This window comes from Mya arenaria, chromosome 3 (assembly GCF_026914265.1).
Source record: "Mya arenaria isolate MELC-2E11 chromosome 3, ASM2691426v1".
NCBI classification, from domain to species: domain Eukaryota; kingdom Metazoa; phylum Mollusca; class Bivalvia; order Myida; family Myidae; genus Mya; species Mya arenaria.
Window position 1 is genome coordinate 34,838,258 of NC_069124.1, and position 14,732 is coordinate 34,852,989.

The window sequence follows — 14,732 nt, forward strand, 5'->3', positions numbered from 1 at the left end:
GCATTGATTGAAATAATCTAAATCTTCGTTTTAATAAAAAAGCTATTTCTAGTATTTTTGTAAGATTAGTTTGATGCAGTAGATCTCAAGTGCTGCAAAAGGGAATCTATGATGAGAATGAGTGGTGCATGTTGACAAGTTGGAGACACTTATTCCAGGTTCATCTCATAATGTGGCTGAATCCCTCTTGTAGCACTGGTTTCTAAGGGCTGTTCCAGGAAAAAAGGCCTGGGGGGGCAAGAACGACAGTCCAAAAATGGGGCACCACCAACACAATTTTAACTGCTTTTACACCCCCCACCAACAGAATTAAAATAGGTAATAGACCCACCAGCACCACATTTAGATTAAACTCAACACCACCCTACAACACAATTGAAATTAGTATTTGTTCATGTCATTCAGTAAAACTCTCAAGTCTTCTTTTTTATTTTACTTGTTACAGTGCACTGGTTTACCTTCTTATTTGAAATGCAGAGACAAACTTCATATGAGAATATTAATAGCTGCTTTATTCACAAGTGGCTTAGGTTACGCTCCATCAAAAACTGGCGCACGTCTGAAACACTCACAAACTCCGCGCAGTGTTACTTCCCTTGCAGTACAGTACTCACTGCCTTCACAAATATCACGTGATGATAGAAACGGCACGTGATTGCAATTTACAAAATGGACGGAACACCTTTAAAAGAAATTCCAGCAACATGTTTCATTTGTTTAGAAAATAAACGATTTTATTCCATAAAAGGAAAAAAATGCAAAACGTTCGATACATGTCTGAATAGCTAACAACACATCCATGTTGATATTGTAATTTGTAAATGCTACTTTCAATTTGAAAAAAGACCGAACATTTCCGAATGTTTTTTTTAATTGTTATTTTTTTATAAAACATATTATGCCTATCAACTGGCGTAAAGTAATTATTTAAGAAAGGATATAAGAATAAATATATATGATTAAAAAAAATGCCATTAAAAGTTTTCATCCAATTTTGGATGAAAATCTTGTGGTGGCAGTGTTACTGTACTGTTTACAAAGGGAAGTAACCCTGCGCGGAGTTTGAAACACTCATAGCCTCCATGCTGTTACCGTAAGAATAGCCGCGTCGTGAGAATAGCATTCGGACCGGTCGGTGGAATTACCGAAAATCCGAAAATCCCCGTAAATACCGAAAATCCCTTCCATTCTCTGAGGTATATAGCGTTTTCTTTAATACGCCCGGATTTACTACATTATTGTGTTCGAATGTTGTATGCCGTAATTGTTGGAGGTTGGAGAGGGATGGGGAAGCCTGGGGAGGGTGGGGGTCGTGGTGACTAAAACCCGGGACCCCCTTTCATTTTACATCGAGTGTGCGAGGTGGTTTGTACGCCGGGAGTAATTACCTATTATTAGTGTCATCGCTTGTATGCCATAGTTGGTTGTAGAGAGGGGAAGGGGAGTCGGTGGAGGGGTGTTGGGGTGACTTAAACGTAATCAAAACCAACTAAGTATGATAACAAGATTTATTCATTCAGTTTCGTTTATGAAAATTGTACTGTATTGGATGACACCACACAGCAAGACACTTAAATGTGCGATCTGATAAGACAGCAGACGGTAATAAAGATACACAGAAGTTGTGTACTTTACATGGGCTGGAGTTATTTTGTTATCGTAGATATTGATATTTAATGTTTTAACTTCAAACTAGTAATTCAATTGATATCACATTATATTTTTTTATTGATTTTCTGATTTTTAATATGTCGTACATTGATTGTTTAATAGCTTTTTTATTGATATTGCTTATAATTAGTTATCAGTTTATCAGGCTTCCCCACCCCTCTCCAACCTCCAACAATTACGGCATACAACATTCGAACACAATAAAGTAGTAAATCCGGGCGTATTAAAGAAAACGCTATATACCTCAGAGAATGGAAGGGATTTTCGGTATTTACGGGGATTTTCGGATTTTCGGTAATTCCACCGACCCCATTCGGACTCGTTTATTTCGTACCAAAATGCCGTTTTCGATCGCGCAAAGTACGCATAAAATGTCATTTTAAAACAAATTTATACCTCATTTTTGGGCTCTTACGAAGAAAAGACCCACCAACAACACAATTAAAATACGAATTTGCCCCCCAAACAACGGAATTGGAATTTGAAATTTACCCACCTACAAGACAATTTCAACACTAGTTGCACCCCCCACCCACTGAATTTTAATTCGGTTTCGTTCCGACCCCCCCAGGCCTTTTTTCCTGGAACAGCCCTAAGCAAAGATAACTATTTGTACATAACAATTGATAACAAGGTTTAGTAGTTATTTGCATCCAAAAAGGTAAGTAAAGAGCCCTACTTTCCCCTACCTTTTTGCTCTTAATATCCCTATTTTACTCCATTTTTTCAAATAAAATCCTCCTACTTTTTTCCGTACTTTTTTGATATTGGTCACCTGAAAGCCTGCATGTGAATTAAGTGAAGCTAAGCATTTCTTTTATATGTAGCAAATGATAAATAATTAGCAATATTAATCAATATTTCATCATTACCGAAAGACATAAATTTGGTCATATTTATACATATATCCATATAGGTATGTATTTTGTACATAAGTCCCTTTAATAAAGACACACTTACAAAAAGTGATATTGATTTTCTATAGCATTCATATTACATTTATTACACTTTTTTGATCTTCTCAGTTTATATGAGTGTATTCTGTAGATGAATATAAAGCAAAATACTTTTAATACATTATCTTCACTATATAGTTAAGAAATATCATACACCACTGAGGGTCATATGACATTATAAGGACTGGCCAGTCAGCCACCGAAAGTGTATATGGACCGAGGCGATAGCCTCTGTCCATTCACCTTCGGGGGCTGACTGGACGGTCCTTATAATGCCATATGGCCCGAAGTGGTGTGTTAATATTTCTTATATTATACTGAACATTATATATTACCATTCAATATTTTTAAAGCACTTAAGATGTGTTTCATTGAACAAAGCTACATATGTTTACTTGCGACAAATTCGTACCGTTGTGAAAATAACATGCCACACTTACCATTCGTATGATGTCAGCAGTCCATATTACATTTTTGGCCAGGATCTGACTGGCCAAAATATGATATGGACTGGTGACGTCATAAAACTGGATTTTTATCAAATTACAGTGATATATGGACAGAGCAACTTTATATATACAAAGAAGGGACACATTTATGTAAGGTATAATATTGCTATATATCAGGCCTTAAACAAAGGCTTTACCTGAGGTTTTTATTTTCTTTCTCATTTTAAACTTCTTTTTTTCCAACAATTTTTTAACATGTTATTGCTTATATTCATTACTTTCGTTGGCACAATGTTGTGGGAGAGTGTGGTCTTGTGTTGTGGGAGAAAACGGAGTACCCAGAGAAAATCTACTTGTTCGACTTGGTGACCACAAACCAAACTCACATGTACCTAGGCCGGGAATCTAGTGTTGCCTAGATGAGAAGCAAGTGCACAAACCACTTCGCTAACCGGACAACCAAATTTTTCATTCTTAAGCCCAACTACATTCCCCTTGTTTGTTCTCCAATTTGCATGATCCATGTTTATCCTATGTGTTCATACCAAAAGGCAATTAATGTAAACATTATGGTTTTCCACTCCTCAGGTTTTGAGATCAGTATCGAAGAATATGATTATGTAACTGGTAGTGGTCCCCTGCTCATTGAGATGCAGGGCCAGAAGGGATACATGTGTGCCGAGGACTTTGACGACAAGGACGCCACTGTAGCTTGTAGGCAGCTCGGTTATATTGGTGGATATGCTTACAAGTGAGTATGAATTATGTTTTTTAAATTGTTAAAAAGCAGCAACAGAGCTCATGGGTGATGCTTCATTCATGGTTCATGCAATTTGAGGCTAAAGTTTACTTAAAACACTCTTGATATTTTTTTTAATCTGCTTTAGAATTCTTAATTGCATCTCTATGAATGAAATAAAAAGTACTACAAATTGAAGTGTTTAAAGTTTCATTTCAACTCTCCTCCAGGTATTATAATGAAGATGTGAAGTCTCGATCGACCATGGACCTTCGCTGGCTACGCGGCCCCAACTGCACAGGCTTGGAGGAGAGGTTAGATGAATGTCCGGGCATCAACATCGCAAATGTCTCTGGATGCTTTGTACTCTCCCATGCAGCTGTGTTTTGCTACAAGGATTCAGGTACATTGTGGAGTGCCTTCTTTGAATGTTTATTTGTTAAGATATTTTCTTTCCAAGCTCTTTATTTGAATGCTGTAATGCAGAACTTTACATTAGAATGTTGTATTGTTGAGCTCTATATTTGAATGTTGTATCACCGAGCTCTACATTAGAATGTTCTGTTGTCAGCTCTTCTTTAGAATGTTGTATTGCTGAGCTCTATATTTGAATGTTGTATCACCGAGCTCTACATTAGAATGTTCTGTTGTCAGCTCTTCATTAGAATGTTGTATTGCTGAGCTCTACATCAAAATGTTTTACTGCCAAGCTCTACATTAGAATGCTGTATTGCCAAGCTCTACATTTGAATGTTTTACCGCCAAGCTCGACATTAGAATGCTGTATTGACAAGCTCTACATTTGAATGTTTTATAACCAAGCTTTATGTTTTTATGTTTGTATGTGTAAGAAGAGGCTAGGTTGTTGGTTTGCACTGCAATTTGTTAGTGGTTCAAAGTTTTCAGCAATGAAAACATATAAACTGATATGTAATATTGATACAAATATTTTATTTCTCCATATAAATGAAGTGCTGAAGAACATAAGTATAGCAATACACCACATGAAGCCTAGATAGAAAACCCCCCACAAAAATCTAGGCTACTTAAAGATATAAATGTTACAACCAAATAAAAAAGTAAAATACAAAAAAAAATCATTAAGTGTTAAACCACTAGTATAACCTCATCGATATGAATAATAATATTATAAACACTGTTATAATGTGATAATAATGTTTTTGTCAAAAAAAATGACAATGAAATTTTCTTTCGATCTTCAACCTCCTTTCTGCTTTATCAAATTCATAATACCGGTACAGTCATTGGAGTCCTTAGTGACGTTGACGTTCATCTGTCCAGCATGCCCCACCCAGGGAAGGGTTAGTTTTAAGGTGAACAGGAAATGACATTGTAATATCATTAATTTTATTTTTCCTACTAACATAGGTATTGAATGTTTCAACATTACAGTTTTAAGTGACTTCGAGGTTCGTCTGTCCAGCGCGCCCCACCCCGGGGAAGGGTTTGTCCAGGTCAAAGTCAACAACACCTGGGGCAGCATCTGCACATACGACACACTCATCAGGTACCCTTGCTGAAAACATGGAACATTTCAATTTAATCAAGATATTCTAAAATTCAGAAGGAAAATGTTTACAAATATTTCAGTTATTAAAAACAACACTTTTAAAAACACTAAAAAAGTTTCATAATTTTAGATTTTAGTGTAGAACAAATTAAAACCACCTTAAAAAGAAAATGTGTAACTGTGATTGGTAATTGAATTTTCTGATAAATAATGGCAAAATGTTTTATTCTGCAGTGATTTCGAAGCAACAGTGGTATGCCAGCAGCTGCATTTCAAGTATGGAATTAACATCCCAATCCCGAGTTACCCACGCTTGACTGGGAAGGTTTGGCTGAACAACATGAACTGTGTGGGGAAGGAACACAGTGTGCAGGAGTGTCTGCTGTCTGGGATGGGCCAGCGTGTCTCACCCTTGTGTCAGTCACACTCTCATGATATGGCCGTCAAGTGCTACGCTCATGGTAATTTATGAGTTTCTGCTGCAACATAAAGCTCTAGTATTGAAATAAAGTGAAATTTAAAAGGAACTAAAATCAATCAAATTTTATGATAAATGACAAACCATTTTAGCCAAGTCACATTATAATGCATATTGCTATTTCCATCTCTAGATTTCAGATATGTAATTTATAATAGATAATTTATCTCCATATTAGCATTTTTTTAATTTGTGTTTTCATATGTAGTTTTAATCCTTTAAAGCTATATACAGAAGCTTACTTTGACATCATTCTCCAATGATGACAATAATGTTCTTATTTAAAGCCCAATAAAAAGAAATTATAAAAGGTCTATCTACCCTACCTGTTTTTATATAAGATGTAACCCTAACCAAACCTTTTTTTTGGCCCTACCAACAATGCTGTTACAGCTACAGTAAAACTGCACTTGTTCAAACAAGTGGTCGTTCGAGAACCAGGGGACCCTCGAGGTCAGAGCTTCATCCTGAACATTTTTCCTTCTATTTTTATATAAAATATATCTACGCTGAATCGGAACCTAAATATGTCGAGGAGTTGAGCAATATAGTCGATCCCAAGTACACAAATCATACACAAAACCTTATGGCTCCCTCGAGGTCATAATTTCAGACTTTTTCCCGAACGCGTGTTCCAAGATAAACAAACATTTGTTAGGTGTAAAAAAATTCGCAAGTTGTTAAAATTGCAATGACAGTTGAAAGGCAATTTGATAAGGTGTGAAAAACCGTTTATCACTGTTTACGAATGACCGATAGTAGTTAATCAGGGCATTTGAGAAGATAATTATGAAAAGCTAATGACGAGTAAAATGAGTAATAGAAATATGAATAAACACTACCATATTGATCCAACATTGGAATCTCTGAAAAGAATTCCTTCTTGTCACTTTGCTTTGCAAAATGGCAATTTTGTAAAAATAAACATTTATATTTATTCATTTATTGATATTTCTTTTACATTTTATATACGATAGCCTTTGAACATATGAGCTATTTCCACAACGCAACACATCAGTGTTTTAGTAAAAAGTTGGTTTGACGAATTCAAACTTAAAATACACTGAAAGATATTTTATAACAGACTGGAAAATTAAATTCGGGTCGTTCGAAACATCAGTTCCCTCGAGGTTTTGGCTCGGTCCCCGGCGTCCTCGAGTGATCGCAGTTTTACTGTAGTTGTAAGTTGTTCATTATACAGGAAATATATTTATATTTAACAACAACATATTTTACCAACATTGTTTGAAATAATATAGTGCGACTGGCAGCATCCATAACCCCCAACTTTGGCATGGTACAAGTGCTGAATGAGACAGGCAATCACTGGGTGGCTGTGTGTGACACAGGCTTTGATGACACTGCTGCCACCGTCGTCTGCCGGAACATCGGGTACAAGGCGGGCAAGGCCCAATGTTGCTCTAGCATAGGATCCAAGATGCAATATTACAACCCTATTGAAGTTTTTGATGTGAAATGTCCGGAGAATGAGACAGACTTTACCAAGTGTTCATACAATATGAGCAAAAATGTTGTCTGTCCCTCAGGGAATTATGTTTCTGTGCTCTGTACGGACGATACACCTCCAAAAGAAGGTAATCACTTTCATTGTATTGATTACTGTAAAAAAGAAAAAAAAATCTTCTGCATGATAAGATTTTTAGGCAAGCTATTTGAATATTTTCTAAAATTGCTTTATATTTGTGTCATAATGTTGATTTAATTCAATTGATAATATTAAAATATATTTTCAAACTTAGTGAGTTAAATTTTTAATATTTACTTAATAGCAAGTCAGACAGTGTTTATCATGCTTAAACCTACCTCTCTGAAGCAAAATCTTTGCTAGCATTTGTCTAGAATGTGTTCGATTTACATGTACATATAAATTGGCACCCCAGATCTGCATGCGAGTATAGTATCACGGGGTCACTTCGGGAATGTGGAGGTGTCACGGTACGGAGTGCAGGGGGCCTTGTGTGATCTGGACTGGGATGACAATGATGCCATGGTTCTCTGCAGGGAGCTCAACTATACTGTAAGTTTGGATCCATATACATATTCAAGGGGTGTTTAAAAAATATGGGGAAAAGTGGTCTCATTTCTGTTAAGGTGACACTATTTAAAATCAATACATACACATGTATAACGAACATAATTTTTGAGTGATTAACATTTAACTACTGACTTGGTAATGCATTTATGGAAAACTACTGATAACATGATTGTTACTGTGTATTCAATAGCTGAAAACACACAAATGTTAAATGACTTGTGGGTCATAAAAGATTTACAGTGATCAACTATCATCTTATAAGTTAGAAATACCGTGTTTTCTGCATCTTTCTTTCAAAGTAAACATGGTATCCTTCATAAGAATCATTGTTTTTATACCCCCACAAACGAAGTTTGAGGGGGTATATAGGAGTGAGCTTGTCGGTCGGTCGGTCTGTTTTTTATATTTATTTATCCTTTTTGGTAAATTAAAACAATTGTATTAATTGTGGTACATCTTATTTCGGAGTAAGAGTGCATCTTTAATATATATTAAATGCACTGAAACTTTTACAGTTTGTAGATTGGAATATTGAATATTGCTGCAGTAAGGTCTGTTAATCTGTAGCAGTCTGTATGGCAATTTCAGTCAATGTAACCCGGCCCAACCTTTTTAATGTCAGAATGTCGGACTGAATCATCTTTTAATTAATGAATTCTGCAATGATATTCATTTTGTTTGTATATCTGTCTCTCAAACCTATATTTAAAAATATTATAAAAACCTGATCTCATATGTAATTTTCAAAAGGTCGTGTGCACAAATATGGATAATTTCTATTTCAATCATCCAATTGATCCCAAAGTATACCAGTCAGTCAGAACCAGTCTATTCTATCGTCTTTCCAGCATGGTTTTGCGGCCAATGGCACCAACACAGCAGAGAAGCCCATATTGCTGACAGGTCTGGATTGCTATGGCAACGAGACGTCCATATCCCAGTGTCGTTATCCACCCCTGATTCTGGGTCATGGATGCTCTAATAGGCTCACAAGAGCTGCTGTGTTCTGCTCCCTGAATAGTGGTAAGAGGTTTACAGGAACGTGTGTAAAAAAGATTGAAGTCAAAATATATTGCACATATATGCATTCACCCTCAATATATATCAAAATTTCTTCCAAAAACGTTGACTTACGTCATACAAGTAGATTTTTATGAAAATTATGGAGTTTGCTGTAAGAATCATAAAAAAAAGCGCTTGAGTTTTTGCAATGAATCTTTGGCAGTCAATGCTTATACGAAAACCATTTGAAGATCATAAATTTGAAAGTGAACAAAGTCATTGTCTATTCTTTTCTTGCATTACCTAACTATTTTTTCAGAGCCTATCCAGTACAGAGTGGCAGATCTGAGAAATAACCGGGGGAGGGCGGAGATCTACGTAAATGGTATGTGGGGCACGATTTGTGACATTTATTGGCAGGACAAGGATGCCGATGTGTTTTGCCGACAGACGGGGTACTTGGGCGGGGAGTCAACAGTCCTCGTGAGTAGCGGGCATTACGACCAGCCCATCTGGATGTCACATGTTGAGTGCACAGGAAAGGAGACAAACTTCATGCAGTGTAGAGCCCGTTGGGATGAGAAAGCTGTGTCACGTTGTTCACACTTTGATGATGCTGGTGTGAAATGTTACAAATCTGGTAAGTTTTCTGATACTATACAATGGGCAGATTTCTTAAAACCTTAAAAAAAGTTAACAATAATGTAAATGGCATTTTTGTTATCTTTAAAATGTAAACTATTTTATGATGTGCTTATATTTATGCCTTAAACAGGTACGGCTGAAAAAGTTGTCTCAAATCTTGTTAGAAATACTGCAGATCACAAGTGCATCCATCAATCTTTCGAAGCAGTAAAGATTTCCAAGTTAACAATGATTATGTCTACAGTGTTGTTAACTTTAATGAAGTTCTGAACGATTGGCTCATTGTCTTGATGTTAGCACACAGGTGTTAATCTGGTTAAACTATGTACAAATGTAATGGCTCTTTAAAATGTACACAAAACTCTACAATAGAAACCAGTTTAAAATATAAAATATTAATCCCTGAATGAATTGTTCCTAATATGTTTCCTCATCAAAAAGATAGCATATTTTTTTGTCGGTGTCATTAGCTCGTTTGAACCGAGGAGACTACCATACCCATCAGACAAATGGTATTGTGGAGATGTTCATGCACCAGCAAGATCAGTCCTGGTATACTGTGTGCGCTGACACATTCACTGACAAGGAAGCAGGTTACTTGATACTTTATTTTTTTACAACCATTGTGAAGAAAGTTGAATAAAATCATACTATTAGTCACACTTGTTGGCACAATGTTACATGAGAGTGTGGTTTTGAGTTGTGGGGGAATCTGAAGAAAACTTAATTGTCTGGCTTGTTGACCACCAACAATACTTACATGTTCACAAGCTGTCTCTGTAGCCTAGTGGTTAAGCATCTGCCCATGGAGCGGTAGGTCGTGGATTCAATCCCTTGCCGTGTCATACCAAAAGATGTTAAAAGTTGATAAAAGTAGCTCCCTTGCCTGGCGCTCAGCATTTAAAGGGTAGTGCTTGGAAAAGTGGTGTACCCAGTACTGGTTTAACCCAGGAAAGTTGTACCCCGTGTATCGGTGCTTTACACCGAGCACGTAAAAGAACCAAGGAGTCCCTTCGAAAAAGAGCTAGGGTATCGCACTTGGACTTCCTTGTATCCCACCACTATCTCTTCAGTGTGCTGTCCCTAATCAGCAAAAAACAAAGGACCCCATTGGAAATAAGTGCTTGCACTTTCATGGGTTATCCTTGGCAGCAAGGTCTAAAGAAATACATACATACATACATACATAGTGAGACGCACACAGGGTCACTGGTGAGAAGCCAATGCGCTAACTTGACAACCATGCAACACTGACCATCTGAAGAAGCTTTTAAATGTATTTGATATTTAATGTTGTTCTTTGTTGCTCCAAGCATCTCTCAACTGATTAAGAGTTATTTCTTTAATCTGAAATTAATGAATGCATTGTGTTTTTATTAAAAAGATATTAAATCATCTAAATAAAACAGGTTGCATCATTATACCTCTACAAGGTTCTCTTTTGTTATCTAGCTGTCATACATTCTGTACTTACATGTGTAAATCAAGAATTAATAGAATATACCTGTACCTCAATCAAGAATTAATAGAATATACCTGTACCTCAAAATATTGAAACTGCTATAATATCAATAAGTTGCCAGTTGTTCACGTGTAGTTATTCTTTTGCAGAGGTTGTATGCCGTGTACTTGGACATGACCATGGTATGGCGGTATGCTGCTCGCCCTACGGCTATAACACGGCCCCGATGGCGAGATTCCAGCCCAAATGTAATGGCACAGAAAAGCATATCACGGACTGCGAGCTTGTTCCTAACAGCACCGAGTGTGCTCGACAGAACTATGCATCTGTAACCTGCTATAATGGAAGTCGAACACAAACAGGTAATTTTTGGGAGATTAAAAGATTACTTCACGGGCAATAATTTGAATAATTGAATTAACAAAATAATGTCCATGCATTAGATTCTTGCTGAAATAAAGACGATTTAAAAACTTTTTTGAGTGAAAGATTCTCGCTAATCTGCATCCTACAATTTAGTAAATGATTTCAAAACACTTTCATCCCAAATATTTCTGCAAAATATGAGTGGCAATCTGATAATCTATAATCTGTTTCGCTTAATCTACAGTTATGCTTTTCTTTCTTCTGTTCTTCCAAACATAAAATGAAACACTTAACTTAATGGATGTGAATTCTTTTCAGAGTACTCTGTGGCATTGAAAGGTTCGCTTAAGTACACAGGCCAGGTAGTATTAGAATACATGGGTGTGCCCGGGCGTATCTGCTGGACCGACTGGAGTGATGAAGATGCCCGGGTCATCTGTCGGGAGATGGGCTTCAAAAATGGGTCGGCATACTACCACTACAAGTCAACCTTTATCTACCTCAACTACAATGGGCCCTACTGGACCAGCAATGTCCAATGCCTTGGTGAGAACTAATATCTAATGTGTTATTTTATCAGGAGCTTAAAATTATTAATGTTCTATGAAATTCTATGCAATTGGTTCATTTCCACCTTTTTTCATTTATGCATATGGATGTGTTTAGTTGTTATTGCTTATAAATAGAAATAAAACACAACAACAAAACTAAATAACTTCAAAGATACACATAACATAAGAATAGTTAACAATTACGAGGTAATATACAAAAATAAAAGTACAATTAAGGTATTGTCAGAAAGGATTATACAGTCGATAATCAGTTACTTGAGTGGAACCAATTATCCCTAATCAAACTGGAATCAATTCCAAACACTAGTTCAATGTGCATTTTCTGATGTAGAATCAATTCATTTTAAATAAGAAAAATCTAAATTGACTTGTGAATATAGTAAACATACATTTAATCAAAGTGTAGAAAAGCTATTTTCATGTGTCTGTGGTCTGTTTGTAGTGTTTGTACATTCGTGTTTCATGATTGTTCAGTGACGTTTGGGCCCTTTAATACTGGATTTTTTACAACTGGCCCCAATTTCTCGAAACTTCTTAAGTCTCTTATAACAGAATTAAGCTTAACCCACTATTTTTGTCTTTCAATATTTTGCGTTTTATATACTCCTTTAAATGGTTTAATACTTAAGATAGAAATTGTCGTTATGATTATCACAATAAACCATTTTTCATTTATAAAAATTCACTATAAATATGTATTTTGGCTAATTGAAATAAGTGACTTAAGCCTGTTAAGCTTAAGAAGTTTCAAGAAATTGGGGCCAGGACTTGTCCCTGTATTTTTCGTTGTGTTATTGATTACTTTAGTACATGTTCATGCTTAGTTTATTTTATTACAACTCCTTTAGGCAGAAATGATATATTAATCGAGGATTTTTTTTTCGTCCTACTTGTTGAGTTCACTTTATTAAATCCTCGTATATTTAGGTACGGTAAATTGTTCTTAAATCATCTAACAGCCTGTATCATGAGGTAAATATATATTGTTTCTTTTAACAGGTAATGAGACCCAACTGAGTGACTGCCCCCATACAGGATTTGGATATGTGACAGACTGCAATGACAGGGGTCACTATGCTGGGGTCATCTGCTTCGATGACGTTGGTAGGATCTCTACTTATTCTTTCTTCTCTAAAGCCTCAGGTGTCTAAGACATTGGATGTTTTCAAATTGGCTGTATGTTGATAGAAATAGAGAAATTACTTAGATAAATGGCAGTAAGAGTCTTGTGGATAGCCTCATGTCAAAATGCCGAAGTTGCATTTCTTTTTGGTTTCTGAATTTTAACATCACTGAAATTATAAAGATGATCCACATCTTATTGCAGAATGCCAAATAAATAGTCCAATGAGAAAATGGTGTTGTATCATGTGATCAAAATGTTGAACAATAATTGGGCATCTCACAGAGGAACATTTTGTAAACATGCGTGATCAAATTACAAAATAGAAAATAAGAAAATACAAAAAATCGTTGCTATTAAAAACTTGGGATTTGGTTGCTTCTGCATGTTGATATGAGGCCATCTTTGTGTTGAAGTGTTGACTGTTTGTTGCAATATATATTCATGTTGATAATTTACTTAATTTACTTAATTTACTTAATTATTATATTATTTTTTTGCCTACATGTACAGGTAGTCTATCATAAAGTAAAAATAACGTTATTTGCCTTAAATGAACTGTGAATTGTTTTGAAGAGCACACTCCCGGCCATAATAAGTCCATAAATTGTTATTGTGTATACCATTGGTTTAATAATGTAGTACTAATTGAAATAGAGCATAATAATGATATAAACAATGCTGAGGAAGGAATTAGGCATTGAGATTGTGAATTGGGTGGAGCCAGGAGTGTGCTGGTCACAACAATTAAAATGTTTGTATCATTTTTTTGGTAGATGTTGCATACAGGATATCCGGCGGTGATTCACGGTACGGTCGGGTTGAGTTTACCTATGACGGAACATGGCACACGATCTGCAGCAGCACATGGGGACAGCCGGAGGCCAATGTCACGTGCAGGCAGCTTGGTTATGTCACGGGAGATACATACAACGGGGATTACAGTGTGGCCCCATCGGGAAAAGCTTATACAGTCAATTTCAGGTACATACCAGTTCAGTGTACAGTCTTTACCCTTGTACTCATCCAAATTAAACTAGCCAGACATTGTATTTTGAAGAAGCTACATCAAAGCTATTTCCCGAGATTTTAAACTACAGGTCTATACAAGATCCCTTAATTATCACATTGATGTAGTAATTCTGTTTGTCTTTCGTTTATATTAAGACATCTTTCAGTTTTTATACTTGTATGTACTAATACTATGAAGAGATATGAGTGTACAGCTGATTTATGTGAATTTATGATAGTTATTAATTTAAATATCCCTTGTTGCAGGTGTACTGGGGGAGAGAAAGATCTTGGTGAGTGTCCACATGAGGGTATTCAGGAGTCCATGTTCTGTCAGGATCACAAGCAGGATGAGGGGGTCTTCTGTTACACCAGCGGTAAGTCTGCTATTTGTGGTGTGTCCAAGTAGTGATGAGAGGGAACAGTGTAGAGGCTGTATCCAGGGAGGTATCCATGAGTCCATATTCTGTCAGATCACAAGCAGGATGAAGACATCATCTGTTACACCTGCTATAACAAGTTGCTGCAGTTTTTGAGATTATGACATAACAGTAGGCAGTTGTTTATTGTTTTGCCTAACTCTTATTGTCACTTAATCTCTAATTTTCAGGGTCTGGGTATAATGTAGTAAAATGTGGACACATAAATTAAATGGATGACACCTGCATAAA

The 14,732-nt window shown here is 36.2% G+C and overlaps 1 protein-coding gene across 1 annotated transcript in view; it reads left to right on the forward strand.

Moving 5' to 3' along the window:
- Positions 1-14,732, forward strand: part of LOC128229244 (deleted in malignant brain tumors 1 protein-like) — a 65,096-nt gene that overhangs the window by 36,220 nt on the left and 14,144 nt on the right. Inside the window, exons 22-35 of the mRNA XM_052941012.1 lie at positions 3,665-3,827; positions 4,046-4,218; positions 5,229-5,343; positions 5,581-5,807; positions 7,084-7,419; positions 7,726-7,862; positions 8,729-8,903; positions 9,202-9,522; positions 9,998-10,120; positions 11,139-11,351; positions 11,674-11,901; positions 12,927-13,031; positions 13,827-14,034; positions 14,329-14,438. Of these exons, the coding sequence (XP_052796972.1) occupies positions 3,665-3,827; positions 4,046-4,218; positions 5,229-5,343; positions 5,581-5,807; positions 7,084-7,419; positions 7,726-7,862; positions 8,729-8,903; positions 9,202-9,522; positions 9,998-10,120; positions 11,139-11,351; positions 11,674-11,901; positions 12,927-13,031; positions 13,827-14,034; positions 14,329-14,438 (2,634 nt within the window). The remainder of the gene's footprint in view (positions 1-3,664; positions 3,828-4,045; positions 4,219-5,228; positions 5,344-5,580; positions 5,808-7,083; positions 7,420-7,725; positions 7,863-8,728; positions 8,904-9,201; positions 9,523-9,997; positions 10,121-11,138; positions 11,352-11,673; positions 11,902-12,926; positions 13,032-13,826; positions 14,035-14,328; positions 14,439-14,732) is intronic.